This window comes from Canis aureus, chromosome 12, assembly GCF_053574225.1.
Source record: "Canis aureus isolate CA01 chromosome 12, VMU_Caureus_v.1.0, whole genome shotgun sequence".
Lineage (NCBI taxonomy): Eukaryota > Metazoa > Chordata > Mammalia > Carnivora > Canidae > Canis > Canis aureus.
Window position 1 is genome coordinate 25,555,848 of NC_135622.1, and position 24,269 is coordinate 25,580,116.

The 24,269-nt window shown below is 44.6% G+C and overlaps 1 protein-coding gene across 3 annotated transcripts in view; it reads right to left on the reverse strand.

Annotated features, from left to right (window-relative positions):
* ST3GAL5 (ST3 beta-galactoside alpha-2,3-sialyltransferase 5) overlaps positions 1-24,269 on the reverse strand; it is a 51,009-nt gene that overhangs the window by 20,740 nt on the left and 6,000 nt on the right. Inside the window, exons 1-3 of one of the 3 annotated variants that reach the window (XM_077843151.1) lie at positions 22,204-22,222; positions 5,393-5,516; positions 1,863-1,974 (exon numbers count right to left, since the gene is read on the reverse strand). The exons of 1 other annotated variant lie outside the window; for it this stretch is intronic. In XM_077843151.1, the coding sequence (XP_077699277.1) occupies positions 1,863-1,974; positions 5,393-5,514 (234 nt within the window). In that variant the 5' untranslated portion in view covers positions 5,515-5,516; positions 22,204-22,222. Of the gene's footprint in view, positions 1-1,862; positions 1,975-5,392; positions 5,517-22,203; positions 22,223-24,269 lie in introns of those variants that run through there. One more of the 3 variants, XM_077843149.1, reaches the window with a different exon arrangement.

A 24,269-nucleotide genomic window follows, 5' to 3' on the forward strand; every position in this document is an offset into this window, starting at 1 on the left:
TGTACTTATGAAATGGTATGTGGGACCCCTGCACGCAAGAGCTCCCATCTCTCTTCAATTAACACAGACTCGAGAGTGATTATCTTTGCAGGTGGTCAGATGGCCAATAGCATGATTAATTAAATGGACAGGAGAAAGAGGCCACAAAGAGAATGTGGACAAGCATAGCATAGAAGCAAAGAGAAGAGTTCACAGCTATCAGGACGTGTGCAAGGCCAGCTGGAGAGGGAAGCAGAAGGCCCAAGCAGAGACATCAGATGCATCCTGCTCCACCAAAACAGATGTACTGATGCTGGTGAAATGAACAGTCAGCAAACCTCTGGGGATGGAGCCAGCACAGAAGGAAGGCTCTGGGAGACACGACGGTTCTGCAGAGGCCACGCTGCACATTTATTAATTGTACTCTTTTCATTTCCTTGTTTACATCTGCCTGTCTCACAGAGCATGTGAGACACTTCCAAGAACATACAGATGGAAGTAAAAACAGGTTAGAACCCAGACTAGATGGGATCCCTGGGTGGCACAGCGGTTTGGTGCCTGCCTTTGGCCCAGGGCGCGATCCTGGAGACCCGGGATCGAATCCCACGTCGGGCTCCGGTGCATGGAGCCTGCTTCTCCCTCTGCCTATGTCTCTCTGCCTCCTCTCTCTCTCTCTCTGTGACTATCATAAATAAATAAAAAATAAATAAAAAATAAAGTTCTAAAAAAAAAAAGAACCCAGACTAGAAAAGGAGCTCCATGTACATTATCTTATTCAACTTTAAGGGCTGCCCTGTCACACAGTTGCTGTTGTCTACATTTCAGCGCTGAGAAAAGTGAACTCAAAACAGTTAAGTCACTTGCCTGAGGTCTCATCTTTGACTCAGTGGCATTTAGACTTGAACCTAGGTTAGAAATTTAAACTTCCTCCTCTCTGCATTACCCTGCCTAGAACTTCTGGCTCCTTCTGTGGGTACCCCCTAACCAGGCAGACAGCAGGCAGCAGGAGCTCGGACTCTGCAACCAGGCTGCTGAGTCCAAGTCCCAACCCCACCACTGATGAGTGAAGGTCATCTGAAACAGGCTACTTATTCTCCTGCCTGCCATCACCTCAGCTGTGAGGTAAGGACAGCTCCCATCATGAGGGTTAAATGAGTTGATATTGCTAACGTACTTTTAGAACAGCTACACAGTATACAGAAAACTAGATTAACCGAACTGGTTAACCAGATGTGAACTTGGGCAAGCGGCTTAACCTCCCAGCCATCATCTGTCAGAGGTACAAATACTAAAATATCTCCCCATTGAGACAATTATAAAGCGTCCACACATGTTGGTCACTGTTGCTATGCTACTGGACTTCAAATCATCTCTTCCTTCACCCAGGACTGAACATTATTGGATTGTTTAACCACTCAAATAATCCGTGAAATTAGCATTTAATAGGTCAATTGATTCAGATAAATATAAATTGAAGGAAAAAAGCTTGAAATACAGTTTAAAATCATTAAAATGAAAAATAACCCCCAGAAATGATGTGATGCTAAAAGAACTTGATCCTGTTCTAAGTACGTGTACGCTGCCAATATCACAGCATGGTGCCCCCATGCCAGGTGCCCTAGAATGGGTCACATGCAACTCACCTCCCTCAAAGACTTCAGTAAATGAAGAATACTGTGGGGTGGGTGGGTGGGTGAGTTGGTTATTTGGTTTTTTGCAGGGCAGTGGGGAAAGGCTGTCTCTGATTTTGGAGTACTAAGATAGTGTTTTCCCTGTTTAAAACTTTCACGAGTACTTATTTAGAACCCTTTAGAAATGACATTTCTGTTTAAGTATAAGCTTGGAAATGTTTTAATTTAAACCACACCAATGGCATATCTAACCTTTACACGGTCTGGGTCCACATAATGCATTTTTTTCATGTCACATTCTTCAGTAGTATAATTTAACTTGAGAATATAAAGGATCCACACTCCAAACACAAGCAATGTACACCTGGAAAAAAAATCAATTAGGTATAATGAGGCAGTTATGGGATAATCAAGAGAAATCATATGAAGTAAGTGAAAACCTACCCCCAGACTGAGTTTGCCTGCCATGTAACATCAAAGGACAATCTTTAAGGCATAATAAGCATAAGACATGAATCACAATGCAGACCACTGGACTTTATAAAACCAAGTAATAGCTTCTGAGTAACAGAATCTCAGCCTCCATTTTTTGCCACTCTAAAATACTGCCGGTCTATCAAATACTGTATGATTCCACTTATATGAAGCACATTGTCAAAAGTTGCAGAGACAAAAAGTAGAACAGTGGCTGCTAGGGGCCAAGGGGAGGGGAGGGATTTAGTGTTTAATGGGTAGAGAGTGTCGGTTTTATAAGATGCAAAGAGTTCTGGAGGTGGATAGTGTGATGGCTGCATAACAATGTGAATGCATTTACTATCACTGAACTGTATACTTAGAAATGGTTAAGATGGTAAATATTATGTTCTGGGTATTTTACCACAATAAAAAAAAAAACAGGGGAAAATACTGGGAGCCCTTAGAAAAATAAGAAGACAAACATTCTACTCATTATTTTTCTAAAGATTCTACCCAGAAATGAGGCTTAACTGACGTGAGAGAGAACCACCAGTCACCCTTAAGACCATCTACAAAAACTGCTTTTAGAGATCTGACAAATTCCTATCATTATATAGCTTAAAATAAACACACACACACACACACACACACACACACAGGATTAGGAGAAAAGAAATGAGCCTAGTCCTGGTTCTTGAAACCTCATTTTATTTTGTTTTGTTTAAAATTATTTATTATTTAGAAAGAACAAGCACAAGGGGGGGGGGGCGGGGCATGCAGGGGCAGAGAGAGAATCTCAAGCAGACTCTTCGCTGAGCACGAAGCCTGACTGGGGGCTTGACCCCACAACCCATCAGATTATGACCTGAGTTGTACCCAAGAACCTCTAAAAACCTCATTAAAAAAAAATTTAATTAATTCATTTGAGAAAGAGAGGGAGAAAGAAAGAGAGTAAACACGGGCCAAGGGAGAGGGGCAGAGGTAGAGGGAGAAGTAGGCTTCCCAATGAGCAGGGAGCCCAGTGGGACTCAATCCTAGGACCCTGGGATCATGACCTGAGCTAAAGGCAGATACTTAACTGACTAGGCCACCCAAGCACCCCTAGAAACCTCATTTTTTAAATAAGCTTCCCAAGTGATACTGACAAACTAAAAGTAAAAATAAATAAATGGAAGTTTAAGAACCATTTCTTTAAATAATGTCACAAAATAAAGTAAAGGAATAACCTGAATAAGAAAATGATCTCTTTTCTCTCTTTTTTATAAAGATTTTATTTATTTATTCATGAGAGATATATAGAGAGAGGCAGGGACATGGGCAGAGGGAGAAGCAGACTCCTCACTGAGCAGGGAGCCCTATGCGGGACTCGATCCCAGGACTCCGGGATCATGGCCTGAGCTGGAAGGAGATGCTCAACCACAGCTACCCACAGCCACAGGTGTCCAATGATCTCTTTTCTAAAGAAAGGGGTAGTTTTATTTTATTTTATTTTTTATTGGTGTTCAATTTACTAACATACAGAATAACCCCCAGTGCCCGTCACCCATTCACTCCCACCCCCCGCCCTCCTCCCCTTCTACCACCCCTAGTTCGTTTCCCAGAGTTAGCAGTCTTTACGTTCTGTCTCCTTTTCTGATATTTCCCACACATTTCTTCTCCCTTCTCTTATATTCAAGAAAGGGGTAGTTTTAAAAATACAGCATCTAGCACAATTTACTATATACAATAGATGCTAAATATTTCTTACTATTTGAGGAGGATGATGTAGGAAAGTATTGCTAGGAAGTGTTTTCCAGACTTCTTGATTCTTCTTTCAACAGGCTCTCCCATGAAAACCTGGACAAGCATCCTAATTTTTCCCTGGGATTGAGTACACCGCTAAATGAATAGGATGCTACCAGCTGTGTAAAAGTCAGGGGTGGGTAACATATACATGCACACGCGCACACACACACACACACACACACAATTTCTAATTACACAAGATTGGTAACATTGGTTATCTTTAAGTGGGAGGCAAGAATGAGGGTGTATTTTACTGAGTACTTTGAATACCTTTGAATTTTAAATCTTGTGAATGTAGTATCACTTGCTCCTCTCCCTAGCCCCCCAAAAAGGTATCACATTTGGTGCATATAATAATTCCCTTATCTTGATTACAAATGAACAAACAAACAAGGCAGGAAAGAAGGACAGCACTGAGGACACTGTACTAGAATGCCTGGTTGTGAGTCTTTCAACCCCACACTGTAGCTAACATGAACCCAGGTCGACCTCATTTGCTGCCATGGGCCAGCACCTAACACAGCGCCAAGCATGTCAGGCCTCATTAAATACTGAGTGATGATAAAAGGAGATGGAAAATATTAATGCACACTTCTTTTTCCTATCTTCCTTCTCCTACACCTACTACATAAGGGGTATTTTCAAAAGGGTGATTTTTTTTAAGATTTTATTTATTTGAAAAAGAGAGTGTGTGCACAAGTGAGGGGTAGGTACAGAGGGAGAGGGAGAGAGAGAAGTAGACTGCCTACTGAGTAGGGAGCTCGAGGTGGGGCTCAATCCCAGGACTCTGGGATCATGACCTGAGCTGAAAGCTTAACCAACTGAGCCACCCAGGTGCCCTAAAGGGGTGATTTTCAACCTGATTTGGCTGCTAATCAGCCAAATGTAACCACCAAGTCCCTCCCTTAACAATTATAACACTCATTAGGATATAAGGGTGACCTGGTTGAAACACCTGTCATCTTTCTGGGTTTAATATTTAAGGCTCTTCAAAAGCCTGTAAGGGGACTTTAATTAACCATATTTTTAGATTAACTTAAAATAGCTAAGGGGAGGGATCCCTGGGTGGCGCAGCGGTTTGGCGCCTGCCTTTGGCCCAGGGCGCGATCCTGGAGATTCAGGATCAAGTCCCACATCGGGCTCCCGGTGCATGGAGCCTGCTTCTCCCTCTGCCTCTCTCTCTCTCTCTCTCTCTCTCTCTCTCTGTGACTATCATAAATAAATAAAAAAAATTTAAAAAAAATAGCTAAGGGGAAAAGCCCTCATTTGTTATGTAAGGGCAGGAAGGGTACACGTAAGAGCCACTCTCTCTAAGGCAGTGAGGCCTGGGGACAGGGCCTGGGAGCTTCCTGGCTGGCGCTGCCCTCTCACAAAGTATAAACCCAGACATCTGTGTACCAAACCTTCACTTGAATGTCCCTTTATATGACGTTCTGACCAAGTATGAGAGCTATCCCCTTTGGGTCCCACTACAATCTTCTCCCAGTTTCCCACAGCTGACCCAGCCAGGGGGATCGGAAGACCCGAGGGCTCATACTTACTTAAGGATGTCTTTTAACAACAAGTTGGGTCTTCTCATCTTGTTTTGAGCTCGGGTGTACCATTGCAGAGAGGGTCTTGAGCGATCGCTTCTCAGTTTTACATAGTTATACTCACTGGGCATTGCTGTGAAGAGAAGGAAAGCCAAAGGGAAGGAAAGGAGGGAGGTGATGTTTATAAAAAGACTTTAGGGGGGCATATCCATGGCATAGAATACTACTCAGCAATAAAAAAAAATAAACTAGTGATATACCCAACAACCTGAATGAATGAATGAATGAATCTAAGGTAACTATGCTGAGCCATGTAAACTAACAGTTTACATACTGTATGATTCTATGTATATAACATTCTTGAAATGTCAAAATTACAGAAATGGAGAACAGATTAGTAGTTGTCAGGAGTTATAGAAGGGTAAGCTGAGGGTGGCAGGATCCTTGTGATGATGGAAATACTGTGTTTTGACTGTATCATCAATATTCTAGCTGTGATATTATACTATGGCTTTGCAAGATGCTGCCAGTGGGGGAAACTGAGCAAGGGGTACAAGGGATCTCTCTGTATTATTTTTTATAACTGCACATGAACCTAGTTATCACCAAATAAAAAGTCTAATGTTTTTCAAGAGCCTTTAGCTTTTAGAGGTGCATACAGAACTATTTACAGATAAACAGGAGAAATGAGGTCTGCTTCCAAAAAGTCAGGGAGGGAATAAGAGTGGACATGGGGGAAGAGATAAGACAACATTAGCTTTACACTGCTTAAGTGTAAAAGCTGGGCATGGGGTACATGGGGCTCATTATACAATATTCTCATGCTTTTGTACATTTGAAGTTCTCTATAATAAAAAAAAGTTTAAAGAGGAAGTGTTATATTAAAAACAGAAGTATTACACTAAGAAAAAAAATGGCAATTTTCAAAGACATTTTTCTCTTAAAAATTATATGTTGAGTATACCTGTCTACTTATTCTTTTGAATTAACTGTGTTTTCAAATTTTCAATTTCTAAATAATATTCGAACGGGTACTGTAATAGAAATCAGTATGTCTACCCCTGTATAAGTTTCCCCCTTCCTGACACCTGGGTGGCTCAGTGGTTGAGCGCCTGCCTTCAGCCCAGGGCATGATCCTGGAGTCCCAGAATCGAGTCTCACATGGGGCTCCAGGCATGGAGCCTGCTTCTCCCTCTGCCCATGTCTCTGCCTCTCTATCTCTCTATGTCTCTCATGAATAGATGAATAAAATCTTTAAAAGAAAAAAAAAGTTTTTTTCCCTTTCCCCTCAACTGGGTTAAACGCTGGATTTTTTAGCTGGGTGCGTGGCCTCCTAGCATAAAGACTACATTTCCTAGCCTCCCTTGGAAATAGGTGTGGCCTCACGACTAAGTTCTAGCCAATGGGATACGAGCAAAAGTGACTTGTACAACTTCTAAGGTGTCTTCCCTGGCATACACCTTTCCCCTTTTTCCTGCTGGCTGAAATACTGACCCAGGATGAGCCACTGTGGACCCTACCTAGAGCTCACCAGCAAGGGCTAGTGGGGTAGTGACAGAGAAGGGGCCTGGGTCCCTGTACAACCCTAAGGACAGAGATGCTATTCCACCTTGGATTGCCTGCCTCTGGGCTGTTATAAGATGGAGAAATAAACTTCTGTCTTGCTTCAGCAATTGTTAATTAAAAGTGAAACCATAGCTTACTAATATAGGCGTTTATCATATTATGCTATTATGATATAAACTTACATGTTAAGCAATAATATCTTTACTATAGATTTCCAGTCAAGAGGCAGTAATATGTTAGTAGACACTTTATTTCCATTAAAGTTGTGTCATTTCCTTTGAAAAAAATCTTTTATCAAATCAACCTTCAAGTATTGTTTTTGCTACTGGAAACAATCTCTCCCTCAACTCCAACTCTCACTGTTACCGCTACTCCAGATTAAGAATTTTTGTAGATATGTATCCTCCTGAATAGTTTCAAAAAACAGTGCCAAGGACCTCACTAGTAAACCCCTGCTGAAGAACAAGTGAGACCCGGAAGGTTTTTTCAGACACAACATCACGGTTACTTAAATGCATGGCCAGTCAAGTGATGGGAACCTGCAGGCTATCTGTAACCAGTACATACAGAAAACAGACATTTCTAAGCTGTCCGGGTTTTTACAACCAGAATGACCCACAATTCACAGTGAGGTGGACCTCCAGCCAACACAGTGACTGCGGTGTCAGAGAGAAATGGTTTCCACCTCTTCCTATTGCTGGTGCCCTGGACAGCGCTGTCCTGCAGGCCACACGCCCATGAACTTCCCTTCCCACACTGGCCAGCTGGCTTCCCGCTGAGTTGTGATTGTGGGACATGCAGGTAGAAAACTGGAAGACAGCACGAAGAGGCAACCTTCCCGGTCCCCTTATTCAGCACGGCCTCTGGCAGGGGCAGTGACAGTCACAGGCAAGAGAGGGTGACTCCACATGACTCTAGCAGCACTGGTGGCATCCAGTATCCTCAATTTCTCCTGGAGAAAAGCGATGGCACTTCCAGCAGCTTTATTATGAGTACAAGCCTCAGCCCAGAGTGACAGAAGACTCCTGACCTAACACTTCTACATCTCTCTCTCTCTCTCGATGTTATTTATTTATTTGAGAGAGGGAGAGCACGAGTAGGGTGAGGTGGAAAGGGAGAGAGAATCTCAAGCAGACTCCAAGCCAAGTGCAGAGCCCGAAACAGGGCTCAATCTTACAGTGCTGAGATCATGACATGTACCTGCTGGTTGTTGCTACTATTATCACACAGAAAGGGAACCTATAGACACCCAGTCTCATTTGACAGGATTTATCTGTTGGGGCTTTAAGGCTCTTGTGTCTTTTGATCACCCTTACTTCTAGCTGTAAGTTTGGCCCTAGCTCTATTATGGAGTTCTCTCTTCCATCCATTCCCTTTCCCTTTCTGGTGTTTCTGGAGAAGCAACACCCTCCTGGAGCTCCTCACACACTCCCCCAGGGTCAGGTCCTACCCAGCATCCTCTCTCCCCTCTCACCCCTTTCTCACCCTGCAGAACCTCTAAATGCTCAGTGTTCACTGGCCCCTGTCACTGTTCCCATCCTATCTATCTTCCTTCACTCCATCTGCACACGTCTGGGATATCTTGCAACCGTACTTCCTCTAAAACCTCTTGAACCTTCCCTTAAACCCCCCTATGCACATCTTCTAACTCCAAGGTCCCGGTCTCCACCCCCAGCACAGCCTTTTCCTTGTCCCACAAATACTTACTGCAAGGCTTCACCACCTGCCTTTCACTCACCTCCTCAAGAGAGAGATTCCCAGACCCTTGTCTCTGTGCAGACCTCTCACCTAAGCTCAGACTATACGTCCAATAACCTGCCTGCTATCTTCACCTCAGACAACATTACAGAGGAGAACCTGGTATTTTCCCCTATTCCTTATATCATTTGGAAGCTGTGCTATCCAAGCTAAAAATCTCCATGACAGACATTTTCAACTCAGGCTTCTAACTTTCATTCCCAGCCTCAACCAATCTCCAGGGCCTCTCGATCATACCTTCCTGAACTTCTCATGCCCATTGACATTCCCCAGCGTTCAAGTCCCTGGACTCTCTCTGTCTTGATTCTGTCCCCTCAAAGCCATCTCTCTAAAATATATATCTGTTTAATGGTTTCTAGCTCATCTCAGGTTTTATGACTCCAGGGACAAACCTGTCACAGTCTGGCCCCTGTTAGAAGCCCGGATGTGCCAGATTGCTACCGCAGTGCCTTTGTACATGATGTTACCTTCAGTCTGGAATTCCAGTGGGAACCCCCAACAATCTGCTTGGTGAATCACTTTTCATCCTTAAAACCTTCTCCTCTGTGAAGATCATTTTTCAACATCATGGCTGTCCCTGGACACTTCCCCATCTTTGCTTACTGCAATGAGCTGACACTGTCTGTGTATATTTAAGGTCTCCTCTACCACTTTGCAAGCACTTGGAGAATGAGCTGCAGGGCCAGAACTTTGTTCATCTTTGTATCCCCAACACTTAGGATAGAACTTGGCACACAGCAGATCCTTAGGGAACATTTCGCATTGAATGGAATGTGTGTTGCATGCCTGTGACCTGTCATCAAACAACATAAGCATCCCCCTAAAAACGTATTTTCCCCAAATGCCTACAATAAAAACTGAAACTGAACGCTAACAAATTATAATAGCAAAGAATGAAGCATAAGCTCTACTGAAACATCTAAAATGTTCAAAACCAGGAAATCTGTTGGTAAATTATCACTGCAAGTCATCACTGCAGAATCTGTGGAATCTATGACCACAGCCTCAGCATCACCTGGGGGCAAGTGTGAAATGCAGAGTCTCAGGCCCCCCAGATCTGCTAAATCAGGGAATTCATATGAATATTAAAGTTTGAGAAGCACTAGCTTGTAGTATCTGATATGTACACTTATTGACACAGATACTGTAAGAAAAAAAGGAATTTTATAAAAATGTATAGAAATATACATAGAAATCATGTTCCATTCATGGATGTTTCCATTCAAGGTAAGAGAATCTGACTGCCCACTGAGTTTCATCAAGTCATCCTACTTGATCTTGGAAGGTATTCTTCAGATTTACAAGAGACTATGCAGATTCCATGCTCTTCAACATCACAAAAGGTTGGGTCATCTTCACAAATATACAACTGTCATACAGCTAGCTAGGTGGCCTTGAGATGCTCCCTCAGAGAACCTGGGATTTACCAGTTTATAGTCTTTTTTAGTTCTGCAACATCCACAGTTCATTTATTTCTTTCAAATGTAATGTTCTATTTGGTGGAGGAGGGGTTGCTTAATGTTATACAAACATTAAGCCATGGGCATGTTTTGTTAATTATTGCATAACTGTACCATTAATCCCAAAAGTAATTATACTTTAAGCTAACAAAACGATCCAAATGCAGGAGAAGACTGTTTACATATTCCATAGGTGTATATAGGCATAAAGGTATTTAGAAGGAGACATACTTACAGGTTATCGACAATTATGGGTTAGTTCATTTTTAATTTTGCATTCTTTTTATATTACCTGAATTCTGTGCATTACTACTTTTATTTTTGAAAGCTTATAAAGATATTTTCATGGGAGGAGGCTCCTTACCCTATGATGAAAAGAAATTTGAAAACCACTCCAACAAAAAAATATTCCTAGGAACCCTAAAAGCATCTCTTTAGTGTGTTAGTGACAGTATCTCATAAAGTATTTAAAGGCAAAAAGTAGAAACTAAGTTACTATTTTGGGGGGAAGTCTGCTGAGCTAGAAAAAACATATATTTGAGAGAAGCAAAATGAAGAACATTGACACTCAGCAAGTCCAGTCTGTCTGAGGAGCAGAGACTGAGCTCCCCCTGCCATTCTATGGAAGTCTCATGCCCAACTCTATTTGAGCACCAGGGGGTTTCAAAACACTGGTGAGTGAAATTAGTGGATAAACGAAGGATGAGAGAGGCCCTCCTAGAGCTTCAGCGGGCTCCGGCTCACCTGCTCTAGCCCGGCACTGTGGCATCTGCTGGAGAAGCAGGGTGTGATAAACATTTCTGCACACTAAAGCCACCCCTGCCCAACTTGTGCATGCACACACACACACACACACACACACACACACACACACACATAGACTGTATTTGCTTTGGAGATCTGGACCCTCTCTGCTCCATTCATTTATCTAATGTGAAGAATGCTTAGTTTAGAATAATAAAACCACTACAGATACACCCTACTTACCCAAACTGCCTCTATGGAGATTCCTACATGCATGCTTCATTTTGTTTTTATAATACTATCAGCAGACATGTTATTTATAATTTTTTTCTTTTTAATACACATTTGTCCCTGTCTCCCCAGCAAGAATATAGATTGCATAGCAGCAGGGGTCTTCACCTCACTCACCACTGAATTCACAGTGCCTAGGATGTTAAGCGGCACATAATGGGCATCTAGTACATATTTATTGAATAAATATTCAGTTTCTTATGAGAGCTTCAGAGGTGATGGTGGTTTCAGGCATTCCTCCAAGGACTTTTGTTGGCAGGCCATCACCAACAGCTTGCCTATCTTCTTCTGTCCCATGGCACCCTCTTGTCCTTCTTCCCCATCTCCTTCATGGGTAGCTCTTCTCCTACCATCGAGAAGGGTCCCAGGGCTCATAAGTCCTAGGGTCCCAGGGCTCATAAGTTTAATCCTCTTCTCACTCAGGCTCCAGGGATGAGCCTTCACATAACAGCTTTGCTAACCATCTTTATGCAGAAAAGCCTTGGCTTTCAAAATTACGTATTTCTATTCACACACAAAAACATAACATATCCTTCTTAAACGCTTATACGCCTGATGAAGAAATAATTCTTATTAATGCCCTGATGGACAAGAGCACGGCCTACACTTTCCATTTGAGGAAATCAAACTAACATTTTCAAAATTAAGAACCGTTCAAGACAAGAGTAGAATAGATACCACAAAGCAGGACATGATAAACTGCCAAATTACCTATACAGACAATTATTGGTACAAGAGTGGACAGGGCATTAATATTTATTGGGAGTAAAGCCTACTATGTACTTAACCTGCCGAAGGTCATGCATGGAGAAGTAAAGGGCTGAGAATTCTAACCCACATCTATTCACCTCCAAGTGCATTGCATGCCCTTCTACCTGGAAGAGCTTCGGAAGGCTAGATATGCATATATGTGAAGGGTCTTTTGTTTCTAATAATGAAGGCTTGACAAGGCACAGATCACTATAAACAAAAATCTGAACTTGAGAAAGCAGGGAGTAAGCCAACACGGCTGGAGTGGGCTGCCTAGGAAGGTGAATAGGTATAGCTCAGATGTGAATATGGCAGCTGAAAGAACATGCCTTTTAAGGTGGGAGGACTTCACGGCAGGAGAGAAGGAACACCAGTCTGCTGCTTGCTAGGCTGCCCGCCCAGGGACAGCAAGGGAGGGTCCTGGATGCTCGCTGCTGCCCAGATGAAAGGGGAGCCTGAGGCCCATCTGGTGAGGAGCAGGAAGAAGGGACAGGACAGGGACCGGACGGGGAGCTACTGAAAAATGATGAAAGGAAGAGTATTAGCGACAAGAAGTGTACAAACGGAAAGCTGCATCCCAGTTACAGAAAGACAGGGATGGAAGTCCGTTTTTGTAGTTTTGTGATGATGTGATTAATATGAGATGATAAATAACCAGATAGAGATGCCCAGGAGACAGTTGGAAATATAGCTTGATGCAAGAGAACATCCAGCCCACCAGCCCTTCCCACCAGGTCCAAGAGAGCTAAGCCCTAAATAAGGCATCCATGGTATGGAACAAATTAACTTTTCCTTTAATCAGACTGGTATGAGTTATGTATCATCCACGGAAAGTTGAGAAAATGATCACTCAAATCATGTTTGGGGTTTTGTGTTTTAGATGAAGACTTCTACTTGATAAAGGAGAACAAGAGAAGGCAGGAAGCCTGTGCTTCAGGAGAAGACAGCTTTGGGGTGCGCAGAGACTCAGTATGTCATGGTGTCCAGGAGAATGCGCGCAGCATGAGCAGAGGGCATAGCAAAGAGCAGCTGGGTAGGGAGGGAAGAGGCATGCTGTGAGCAGAAGGAATGGAATGAGCAACATCCAGAGGCCTGGCTAATATAGGGAAGAGCAAATGACTGCATATAGCTGAGAAAGTGTGGCATGGGGGTGGCGGTGGGGGGTCGGGGTGCAGGCAGGAGTTAAGGCAATATTATGGTCCTGTTGGATGTGCCAAGGACCAGTGCCAAAAGCACATCTGCCCCACTCTGCAGATTTGCCCTACCGCTGACTAAGGAGGTACAAAAGACTAGCCCTCTGGCCTCTAGGTGGGATCACCTTGGGAGAACAATTCAAGCTCCAGTGCTCCCTGAGAGATCAGCTGGGACCACAGCTCTGCTCAGCTCCTTTCCCTGCCTCCCTCCCCCCAACCTCAACCTCTCCCTCTTTCTCCTGGAAGCCCCCTCAATGAACCAGGGGTCCCCAAAGTCTTGTTTCAGGCTCTGCTTTTATGGAACCCAACCTAAGACAGGCCATTAGGTCAACATATGGAAGACCACAGAAGGTCACAAGAAGCCCTTGAGGATTTTATTCAAAGGGAGGTCAAGAGAAATGGAAGAAAACCACTGGGGAAGCAGCAGGGCCCGTGAAGGAAGGGGTGGAGAGCCTAAGACAAGAGGGGTGTCTGGTGGGGAGCCAACATAGGGTTCTCAGCTACAGATCCTGGGTGCGTCAGCAAAGATGGCAGCAGCCTGGGGGCAGGGCGGGGGAGGAGAGGGCGGATACGCTTGGGCTGCAGCACCCACAGGCTTTGCATAGAGCAGACGTGCAGTTCATGTGGCAGGGAAGATGGGGGAGCGCTCTATAGAGAGAGGTCACAAGGCTGGTGGCTGTGGAATCACTGAGATCTGCTTGGCCTTGCTGAGTTCCAAATGCCTGTAGGCCATCAGGCTGCTAAATTCTGTGGACAGCTGAAAACCCAGGCCTGGGGCCCTTGAGAGGGATCTCACTTAGAGTATCAGTCAGGGGGTGCCCTGGGCTACATGAAGTAGGAACCTGGGTATCATGGCTTTTAGCCAAGTGTGGGTTTCTTTTTCTCACAGAACAGGAAGTCTAGCAAGCAGGCTAGTCTTGCAAGCAGTCTAGCAGGGCTAGTGCAGTGGCTCTGGTATGTCACAGATGTCCCCAGCTCCTGTCAGCCTCTGTTCTTCTAGCCTTGGTACATGGGCAACCTCCACCCCACAGTCCAGGTAGGAAGGAGAAGAGAGAGGAGATGGAAACAAGGAGAAACACTTGTATCAGGAGAGGGAAAACTTCCCCGGAAACGGACAGGCTTCCATTTATATCTCTTTGGGCAGAACTATATCACATGGCTGCCCCCAGCTGCAAAGTCAGCCAGGAACTTTTTACAAGCCGGGCTGGCTGCTTCCCCAAACAAAATTTGGGTTCAGTTGGTAAGGAAGGGAAGGGGGGATCTGTAATAGTCAATAGTAGGATGTGCCACACCTGAAATAAGGTCCTGGGGTATCTGGATAAAAGGTTAGTAGTTGAGACTGCTCTAAAGAGATAAGATCCCCAAGGGGAAGAACAAAATGCAGAGCTGTCTTAACCCCAGGCAGCCCATCTTCAAGGGGTTGGAGAGGAAAGGAAGAAACACACGAGATAGCTTTGGAAATCAGAAAAGGAAATATTAGGCAAAATCAGAACTGTGATGTGACAATTCCAAGTCTGGGTTCAAACAACCTGAAACTCCCAATTATTTAAGAGAGGGAGCACACTAGTTCCTTTTTTTTTTTTTTTAAGATTTTATTTATTTATTCATCAGAGTCACAGAGAGAGAGGCAGAGACATAGGCAGAGGAAGAAGCAGACTCCCTGCAGAAAGCCTGATGTGGGACTTGATCCCAGGACCCCGGGATCACGACCTGAGCCAAAGGAAAACGCTCAATCACTGAGCCACCCAGGCGTCCCGCAAAATGCATTTTAAATTGCTTTACCCTAAACAAGTAATATGGGTGCCCACACCAAAAAGGGCAATGTCTCAAAGTTCATTTCATCAATTCTGTGAGAATGCAGAGATGAGCTGATAGACTGAGTCTAGAATGAGCCCCTACTTTCCAGATACCCAAAGTCGAGGGAGGTGAGAACAGGAATATATTCACAGCAGTGGGGGTGGGAGGGAGCGTGGGAGCAAGAAGACTGTTCAGAAGTGCAGCACCTGCCACCCAGCATACACACAGACACAGTTTAGTCACAGAGTTGACCCCCGCCCCCTCCAGGCCAGCTTGCTAAAGCTCATCCATGGGCACAGGACAAGAGGAGGAGGGCTGGGGCCCAGGAGCTGTGGAACAGTGGGGATGAGTGAAGTCTACACTCAACTTCCTCCTGCCCTCGGCCCACAGGGAGAAGCAGTGGGGTAAGGTGGGGGAGGGGTGGGGGAGACAGCATTGTAGCCAGAAAAGCTCAAGAGGACACCAGGCCAGGGCCTCACCTGTGGCTTCCAGAGCTCTGGGTGACAGGTTACTCCTCTCCTACTGATCCCAGAAGCCAACCTGTCCTCCCCGTCCAACCAGGCAGACAATCTAGGTGGCTCATTCTAAACCAGTTTTAGCCATGGAACTTTGTATGAAAGCTCACTTAAAATCCCAAGACCTGGGGTACCTGGGTGGCTCAGTTGGTAAAGCGGCTGCCTTCAGCTCAGGTCATGTTCCTGGGGTCCTGGAATTGAGCCCCACGTCAAGCTCCCTACTCAGTGGGTAGTCTGCTTTTCCCTCTCCCTCTCCCTCTGCCCCTCCACCTCTCTCATGCTCTTTCTCTCTCTCCTCTCAAAACAAAACAAAACCATAATACAGATAAGAGGTATACAATTAGGTGAGTCTGGGTAGTCAGTCATTGAACATCTGACTCTTGGTTTCAGCTCAGGTCATGATCTTAAGGTTGTGGGATCGAGCCCTGCATCAGGCTCTGCACTCAGCAGAGAGTCAGCTTGAGATTATGTCTCTCCCACTTTCCTTCCCTCACATGCTCTCAATCTCCCTCTCTCTCAAACAAGTAAATAAATCTTTAAAAACCCTGCATGCAATTGATCTTTTGCAGGGTTTCTCCACTTTAGCACTACTGACACTGGGGCTGGGTAATTCTTTGTTGTAGGAAGCTGTCTCAGGTAGGGTGTTTAGTAGCATCCCTGGCCTCCACTCACTAGATGCCAATAGCATCTCCGGTCTCCTGCCTCTGCCAGCTGTGACAACCAATTTTAGTATATGTGCTACCGAAGTGAGCACCAGCTGTAACAACCAAAACTGTCTCCAGACACTATCAGATGTTCCCTGGGGGGACAAAACTGCCCCCAACTTTACCTACTGGAACAAAATCATTGTCTCTATTAAAATTCCAAACACTATCATATTTTTTAAGTACTGAGGGTTATCAAACTCATTACAAAAAATGAAAATCAGAGTAGACTAAAAATTGAAGACCCTTGGAGTTTCAGTATCTAATCTTGTTAATGTCTGGTTTGGGTTGCTTGATCTCAAGAAACTGGATTCATCAAGGTAAATGGTCGTGTTCTCACCTGTAAAATGTGTCAGCCAACAGACAGGCACAAGCCTGCATTCACACAGCAGCCAGGGCCGAGCACCAGACTGCAGAGGAGGGTTCTTAGATGTGCATGGGGATGGAAGGAGCACACTCCTTTCTGGATCTAAGTGTCTCATGCAAAGCACCTTTAACCACCCCATTCCATTTCCACCACCAAAGCGGGAAAAACTCTCTCTACACAATCCTTTCCTGTTTCTACTGCATGGGCAGGGTCTTCCTTCTCCTTTAGGAATATGAAATTTCACCCGTGATACCAAAATCCACAAAGGAAGTGCTGGTTTGAGCTCTGCTGCTGAGACCATACTCAATCATCTCCTGTCTTCTAGGATTTGTTCAATTGAACTTATCAGTGCCTGCCACCAGGTGAGGACACAGAGAGATGGTTCTCCTGGAACCAGGAAGAGGCTCTCGCCAGACACAGGATCTCTAATGTCTTGATCTTGGGCTTCCCAACCTCCAGAACTGTGAGAAATGAATGCCTATTATTTAAGTAAATAATAAATAAATAAATAATGCCTCCACCACTGCCCTGGCCAGTGGTTCTGCAACTTGACCAGGCACAAGAACCACTCAGAGGCTGTGAAGTATGCAGATTCCCAGACCTCATCCCCAGAACTTCCCACCCGGCAGGACCAAGTAAGGATGCAAATGTGTATTCTAAGCAAGTTCTACAGAGTTACGTGCGTATGGCACTTTGAGAAACCAAGGCTACATCTTTAGCCTAAAGATTTTCAGATCCTCCTACAAACTGTGCAGTTACAAGGACCTGTCTTCTGAAATGAAAAATGTGTTGCTCCATTAATGCAGTCCACACTCTATTAATTTTGATCACCAATCAAAATGTAAACATGGCAATGAATCTGAGGTCTGTCTGCCTATTAATCTGCTAGTCAACGGGTATTCCTCTAAGGTTGAGAATGCATCATTACTAGCATTCAATTGCTGGCTTTTCATATGTTTAAAAGTGCTGGGCAGCCCAGGTGGCTCAGCGGTTTAGCGCTGCCTTCAGCCCAGGGTGCAATCCTGGAGACCCTGGATCTATAGAGCCTGCTTCTCCCTCTGCCTGTGTCTCTGTCTCTGTCTGTCTCTCTCTCTCTGTCTCTCATGAATAAATAAATAAAATCTTTTAAAAAAAGTGCTAAAGCAGGGGCACCTGGGTGGCTCAGTCAGTTAAGCATCTGCCTTCAGCTCAGGTCATGATCCTGGGGTCCTGGGATTGAGCTCCACAGAATTGGGATCCCTGCTCACAGTGGGGAGTCTGCTTCTCCCTCTCCCTCTGCCTCTTCCTTCTGCTTGTGCTCTCTTTCTGTCAAATAAATAAATGAAATCTTTAGGAAAAAAAAGCGCTAAGGCAATTAATCCTGAATCCTTGGAATACATAAACATTCTCCAAAACTAGAACACGTCCAGGAGCTACACATGGTATTTCTCCAAGATTTCACTAAAGTGACAAAGTTGTTGACAGTGCAGCACCTCTTAAAAATCCAGAGCCTTAAAAAAAAAAAAAATCCAGAGCCTTCTCCCCATCCCCACTCTCTCTGACACTCCTCTCCCCCTCATTCCCCTTCATCCTAGGGCCTCCTGCTCCCACCCTCACCCCACCTCAGGGTCCTCTGCCTCTGCTGGTCCTCCAAGTGGCTCTCTCCTTCACCCTCTTTATTCTAGTCTTTGTTCCCAAGTCACCCTCCTGGTAAAACAGCATTCCCACCCCTGAGCCTTGTTATTCACTCCTGCTACTGCACAGCACTCATTACTACTCACACATATTTGCCTGTTGTCTGTTCTCTGCACTAAATACAAGCTTCCTAGAAAAAAGGCTCTGGCAATTCAGTTTATGGTTATAACCTCAGGACCTACAGCAAGGCTCTAAATACTTGCAAAGGATGGACTCATCCAAGTCTCTGCAGGATAGCCAACCCAAAGTTGACAAGAGGCAGACATGAAAACCAGATCCTTGCCCGTGTCCAGATACCACAATCACTGGGCATTTGTGAAGTGTCCAGAGCATGCCTGACACTCAGAGAACAGGGATGGGGATCCTTTATAAACAAAGTCAAATGACTGTCCCACCCACCATCATGGGAAATAAAAGGAGCAGCTGGATCTGTTTTGTTTTGTTTTTTTTAAAAGGAGAGGAAAGAGATAAAACAGTCAACAGTGCCGCTGTTTGATAATGGCCAAGTCAGCTCTTTCAGGATGTTTGCTAATATGTAAAAAGCAGGGTTGGATGAGAACATTTCTAACTGCCTCTTCTTCCACTAAAATTTATGAGTCTCACCTGCTTTTCAAAGTAAGAACAGGAAACATAAAACTTAGCTGATTCAATGGATGCTCATACATTACAGCTATTTAGGAGAGAGAAATAGGAAGCTGGAATAAGTGGAGGGAAATGGACTTAAAAATAATAATAAAAGGGGAAAGAGAGAGTAGGATGGAGAAGACAGAGTGGAGGAAATGGAGTGGGGGGGGGCTAGGGGACAGGAAATTATGGGAGAGAAGAGCTGGAAGGGAGAAACAGATAGGAAGGAGGAAGAGAAGCTTCAGTGTTCTCATATTCTGTTCCCTGGAGCTGGACAGTCTCCCAGGAACCCCTCTCTGCAAATTCTAATATGCAGCCCCAACCACACACCCACCTCAGGCCCTAACTCAGAGCTCCCCTTCTGAATCCAAGAACTGCCCCTGCCACGCCCGCCCCTCTAGAGACTCCCCTAGATGACATAAAATGCAGTGGTGGCTGGTAAAGGACCCCCTCCTCACACAGAACATAGTAAATGCAGGATTTCTACCAAAACATACAACCTGACAGTCTGTCAAGGCAGGAGAGAGGACTATCTTTAATGGGCTCATGCCCAGGCTCTGGGCAAAGTGCACTCTCCAAGAGCTCTGTGTCTTATTTGCTGGCAAGCGCTTGACCAAAGTGTCTTAGTGAAGTGCACTGATCTCACGCATCAACACTCTCCACTGTGTTTAAATATATTTTCGAAGTTACATTCTGCCGGGGAAGCCTCTTGTACAGGACAATTGGGGGTGGGAGCAGGAGTGAAGTCTAAACCAAGTCTACTACACCAAGTAAACATGTGAGTCAGAGCTGGTGGTTCAGCTGCCTGAGGACAGCCAGCAGGAGGGAAGTCTGAGGAACAGCAGCATTAGAAAGAAACCTTCCTGTTAGGTGAAGCTGCACTATTAATGCTCTTCCACTGTCTTTTGCCAATGCCAGGGGGAGCCAAGCCAATGATGAAGAGAGCTCAATGTTGTGGGAAATGACTTCATTAGTGACCACAGAAAGGGGAGACCCTGAAAAGCCCTATGTGCCTTCTGATGCTAGACTGTCCACAGCACCACGACTTGCAGGCTTCTGATTTTCAAACTTGATTTTCTGACATAATCTCAAACTTATGGAAGGATTACAAGAATAGTACAAAAAAATTCCCATATATCTTTCACCTGGACTCCTCAACTGTTAACAATATACCATATTTGCTCTCTGTCATTCTATATAACACAATATACCGTGCATATTACTTTTTTAAAAAAAGATTTTATTTATTTATTCATGAGAGATACAGAGAGAGAGACAGAGACATAGGCAGAGGGAGAGGCAGGCTTCCTATGGGGAGCCTGATGCGGGACTCGATCCCAGGAGCCCGGGATCACGACCTGAGCCAAAGGCAGATGCTCAACCACTGAGCCACCCAGGCATCCCAGCATTTACCTTTTTGACCATTTGAAAGTAGTTGAAAATATGACATTCCCACCTACCCTGGGAAAATATTTCAGTATTTCCTGAATACAAGGATATTCCCTTACACAACCACAATATAATGATAAAAATCAGGAAACTATCGTTGCTTCAATACCATCTAATCTAAAGACCAGACAAAAAGTTCTTTATTAGTTCCAATAATAGCCCTAGAGCAAAAAGGATCACATGTGGTGTTCAGTTACCACATATTTTGAACCTCCTTTAACCTGAAACAGTTGCTTTATCTTTCATGATCTTTGCGTTTTTGAAAAGTACAGGCCAGTTATTTTGTAGGATGTCCCTCAATTGAGATTTGTCTACTTCTTCATGATTGGATTTAAGTTATACATTTTTGCAGAAATATCACAGACTAATGCTGGGCTCTTCTCAATGCATTTTCTTAGGAGGTACCTGATGTTGGATTTGTCCCACTGCTGGTGATATTAAATTTGATCAACTGGTTAAAGTGGTGGAAGGCAGGTTTCTCCACTGTCAAATTACTATTTTTCCTTCATAATTAATAAGTAACTTCGTAATTTCCTTCGTAATTAATAAGTAACTTGATGGTCAATACTTAGAGACTAAGCAAATATCCTCTTCCTTATCAAATACTTATTTCGGCACCCATTGGTGGATTCTTGCTGGAATAAGGGTAAAATCCAGTGTGAGGACACACAAGGTCAAACTTCAAGGAAAAAAAATGTGGGCTTGTTGAAACAGTATTTCATGAACAAGAATTAGCATGTGAGACTTAATTCAAATAACCCTGGGTTATGTTCACTCTGAGTAATTAAGGAGAAGAAAAAAAAGAACACCTCTAGATTTACTTCTGAGAATATGCATTAGTTTCCTTAGCATGCTAATTTCTCTCATGGCAAGCCATGCTTGCTGGAAACTCAGCCCTGCAATTTGCAAGGTGTCCGGTGGCAGCAAAGAGAGACACCCACGTCCAGAGAGCTGACAGCTAGAGTCATCCTCGCCCAGAGGCTCGATTCTCCAGCGGCCAACGTTGAGGCACTCAGCTTGGTGATTCCTGGTGTGCTGTGGAGTGGCACAGGGAGGTATATTTGAAAACAAAACCCCCAACTATCTACTGCCTTAGATGAGCCACAGTCAGGTTTAGGAACTCTTGACTTGGCTCATTTGAGAAGTATTTTTTTAAAGCTCTATTATCACAAAGTTAGAAACTTCAGAAATTATTTAACAGCGGAAAGAACATTCTGAAATCACATACTGGTTGTCATACTACAACCTACTGATATCCACTGTTAACATTCTGGTCTGTCTTCAGTCCTTGCATACATATATTTTATCAGGATTGGAATCAAAGTGTCTATACCGGCCTTCTCCAAGCTGGGTTCTACTGGAGAATTAGGCCCAACAGAAAAGGATCTGAATACCTATTTTTCTCAATTCTCCCAATGATGGTCTATAACTAGAATCATTCCTGAAGCACAGAAGAGAAGTTAATTCGTTACATACCATGGTTGCCTTAGAGTAGTAGGGCTTAATTCTCCTGCAGGCCCCCACTGCAGAGGTCTGGCCCATATTGTTGGATAATTTGCTTCATTTCCCTAATAATCCATTTAATAAGCACCTTCCATACACCAGGCACTGGGAATATAAAGATAAATAAGACACAGCCCCTTTCTTCTTTAAATGAATAATCCAGCCAGTAAAGGTGAAAATATCTTAAAACCCCAAACACCAAATAATGCCCTGACAGAGGGACAGAAGTACACCTGGAGCAGCCAGGAACCATCACCTCCATCACAGGATAGCAGGGAGGCTTCCCTGAGAAGATGATGCAGAAATGAGTCCCTAAAGGATGGGCAAGACTTCAGAGAAAGACAGAAGAGAGAACAGGCATTCCAGATGGAAGGAAGGCCATGCCAAAATGCCCAGAGAGACAGGCTCAGGCCTGATCAGAGTACCTGGTGAAAGTGGCAGAAGATGTGGCTGAGCAGGAACCAGGCCCTCCAAACGCACCCCAAAGGAGGATGCACCAGGTGGCTGTAAGTGGTTCCAGAGCGAGGATGGCCAGCTCAGGCTGAAATGAAGAAGGCCAGGGGAGAGGAGATCAAGGGAGAGGTCACGGAGTTTGCTACAGCTGAGGGCGATAGGGGAGCCAAACCAGAGTGGGCGCAGTGATTAGGGAGCCGATCAGGGGACATGGAGGTAGATGCCACACAGAACTTGGTAACCGAGCTGGCAGTGCCTGTTCTAGGGGCCTGCCAGCTGAGATCTGGCCCACATAACTCAGGCCAGTAATGGGAAGAAGAAAAAAAAGAAGAAAAAAAAAAAAGCAAAGTCCATGTAAGAGGGCACTATACAGCTCCATCATTCCAATGTTCTCTGAGATGATGTAATGGCGAAGGTGGTGGTACCCATCAGAGAAGGAGGCCAGAGGGAATGACAGGTGACCCTGGAGTAAACTGAGGAGAAGTGCTCAGAGAACTGCCCCTCCTCTTTGAGTCCCTTCAAGCTCTAACAGCTCTCCAGTGGGGGTTCTCTGTGACAGCCACCATCCAGGTGGGTAGGGAAGGGAAGGAGAAGGATTCACTAGGCACTTTACGGTTTACGTAGTAACAGGATTGAATAAGCCTCGATGTCCTAGAAGAAGCAGACTAGTTATGTCAAACTCAAATCAGAAATCAGTAATGACCCTGGGAAAGGAAATGAAGGGACAACAACTGGAACCAGAAGTTCGACAGGCCCTCGCAGTTTTTGAGACTAAAGGGGTGGAAACGATCCTATAGAAGAAAAAAGCGAGTTTTGTTTGGGCCATTTCGAGCTCAGGACAAGTTAAATATGCCTGAACTCTTAAAACCAACAATATGTATTTAGGTCTGTCAAGAAACAGGGCTAAAATAGAGAATTTCCTTTTACGCCCCAATTACACATCCCTTTTACTCTTTTGCTCCAAATATTTCGGCAAGCCCCTAAAGAGGCACACTGCCACTCACATAACCAGTTTTTTGGGGTTTTTAAAATTTTATTTATTTATTCATGAGAGACGCAGAGAGAGAGGCAGAGACATAGGCAAAAGGAGAAGCAGGCTGTCTGTGGGGAGCCTGATGCAGGATTTGATCCCAGGATGCCGGGATCAAGACCTGAGCTGAATTCAAGCAGATGCTCAACCACTGAGCCACCCAGGTGCACCTCACATAACCAGTTTTAATCAAGCATGGAGGTGGAGTATGGGCCTGGGACTACAGCACTAGTAACTCAAGACAGGCTCTTCTTCCAGAGGCTCTCATTACCATACTTTAAAAGTCAAACAAGTAGATCTACCACCAGTGTAATAATATTCATAGTATTTCTTTCAAATTTATTCTATGTTGGACATGAGGGGTATGTTACAAGATGCTTTCGATTTGGGGGTGGGGGAAGGTAGGTGTCTGGGAAGGGGTTAGGAAAGGTCCTCCCAGGAAGGCAGGAATGGGAATTGGTGGATGTGGGCAGGCAGGTGCCACCTGAGCAGGCACAGAGGGAAAAACTTCACATGGAGTGTCTGAAGATCCAGCCTGGAAGGGAATAATGTGCCAAGAGAAGCTGGAAAAAGAAGCAGGTCATGCTGTGGCAGGCTGGAATTTTATCCTGAGGTAAAAGAAAAAGGGTGAGCATAGGGGACAGGGAGTTAACTGGAATTGGATTTTGGAGACCTCTCTTGAGGTCAGACTGGAGATGCGGAAGTCCTCTTGTACCCTGAGGCCAGTTAGGAAGCTGCTGTAGAGACTCAGAGGAGTGGTGATGGTGTGGCAGGGAACACACCAACCTGGAGAGGGAACAGAGCTGTCTCAGCCACCTCAGGTAACCTTCTCAAGAATTTCCACAGGAGCCATTCTGAGGCATGGGAGGGCTGTATTTGCCTCCAGGTCAGACTGCCTGAGTCAGAATGTCCCCTGGATGTTTCCCCTGGGTTCTCTCCCCTATGGTTCTTAGTTAGCCTCTCTGAGCCTCAAAATTCTCGTTTGTAAAAAGAGGATAATAATGACAC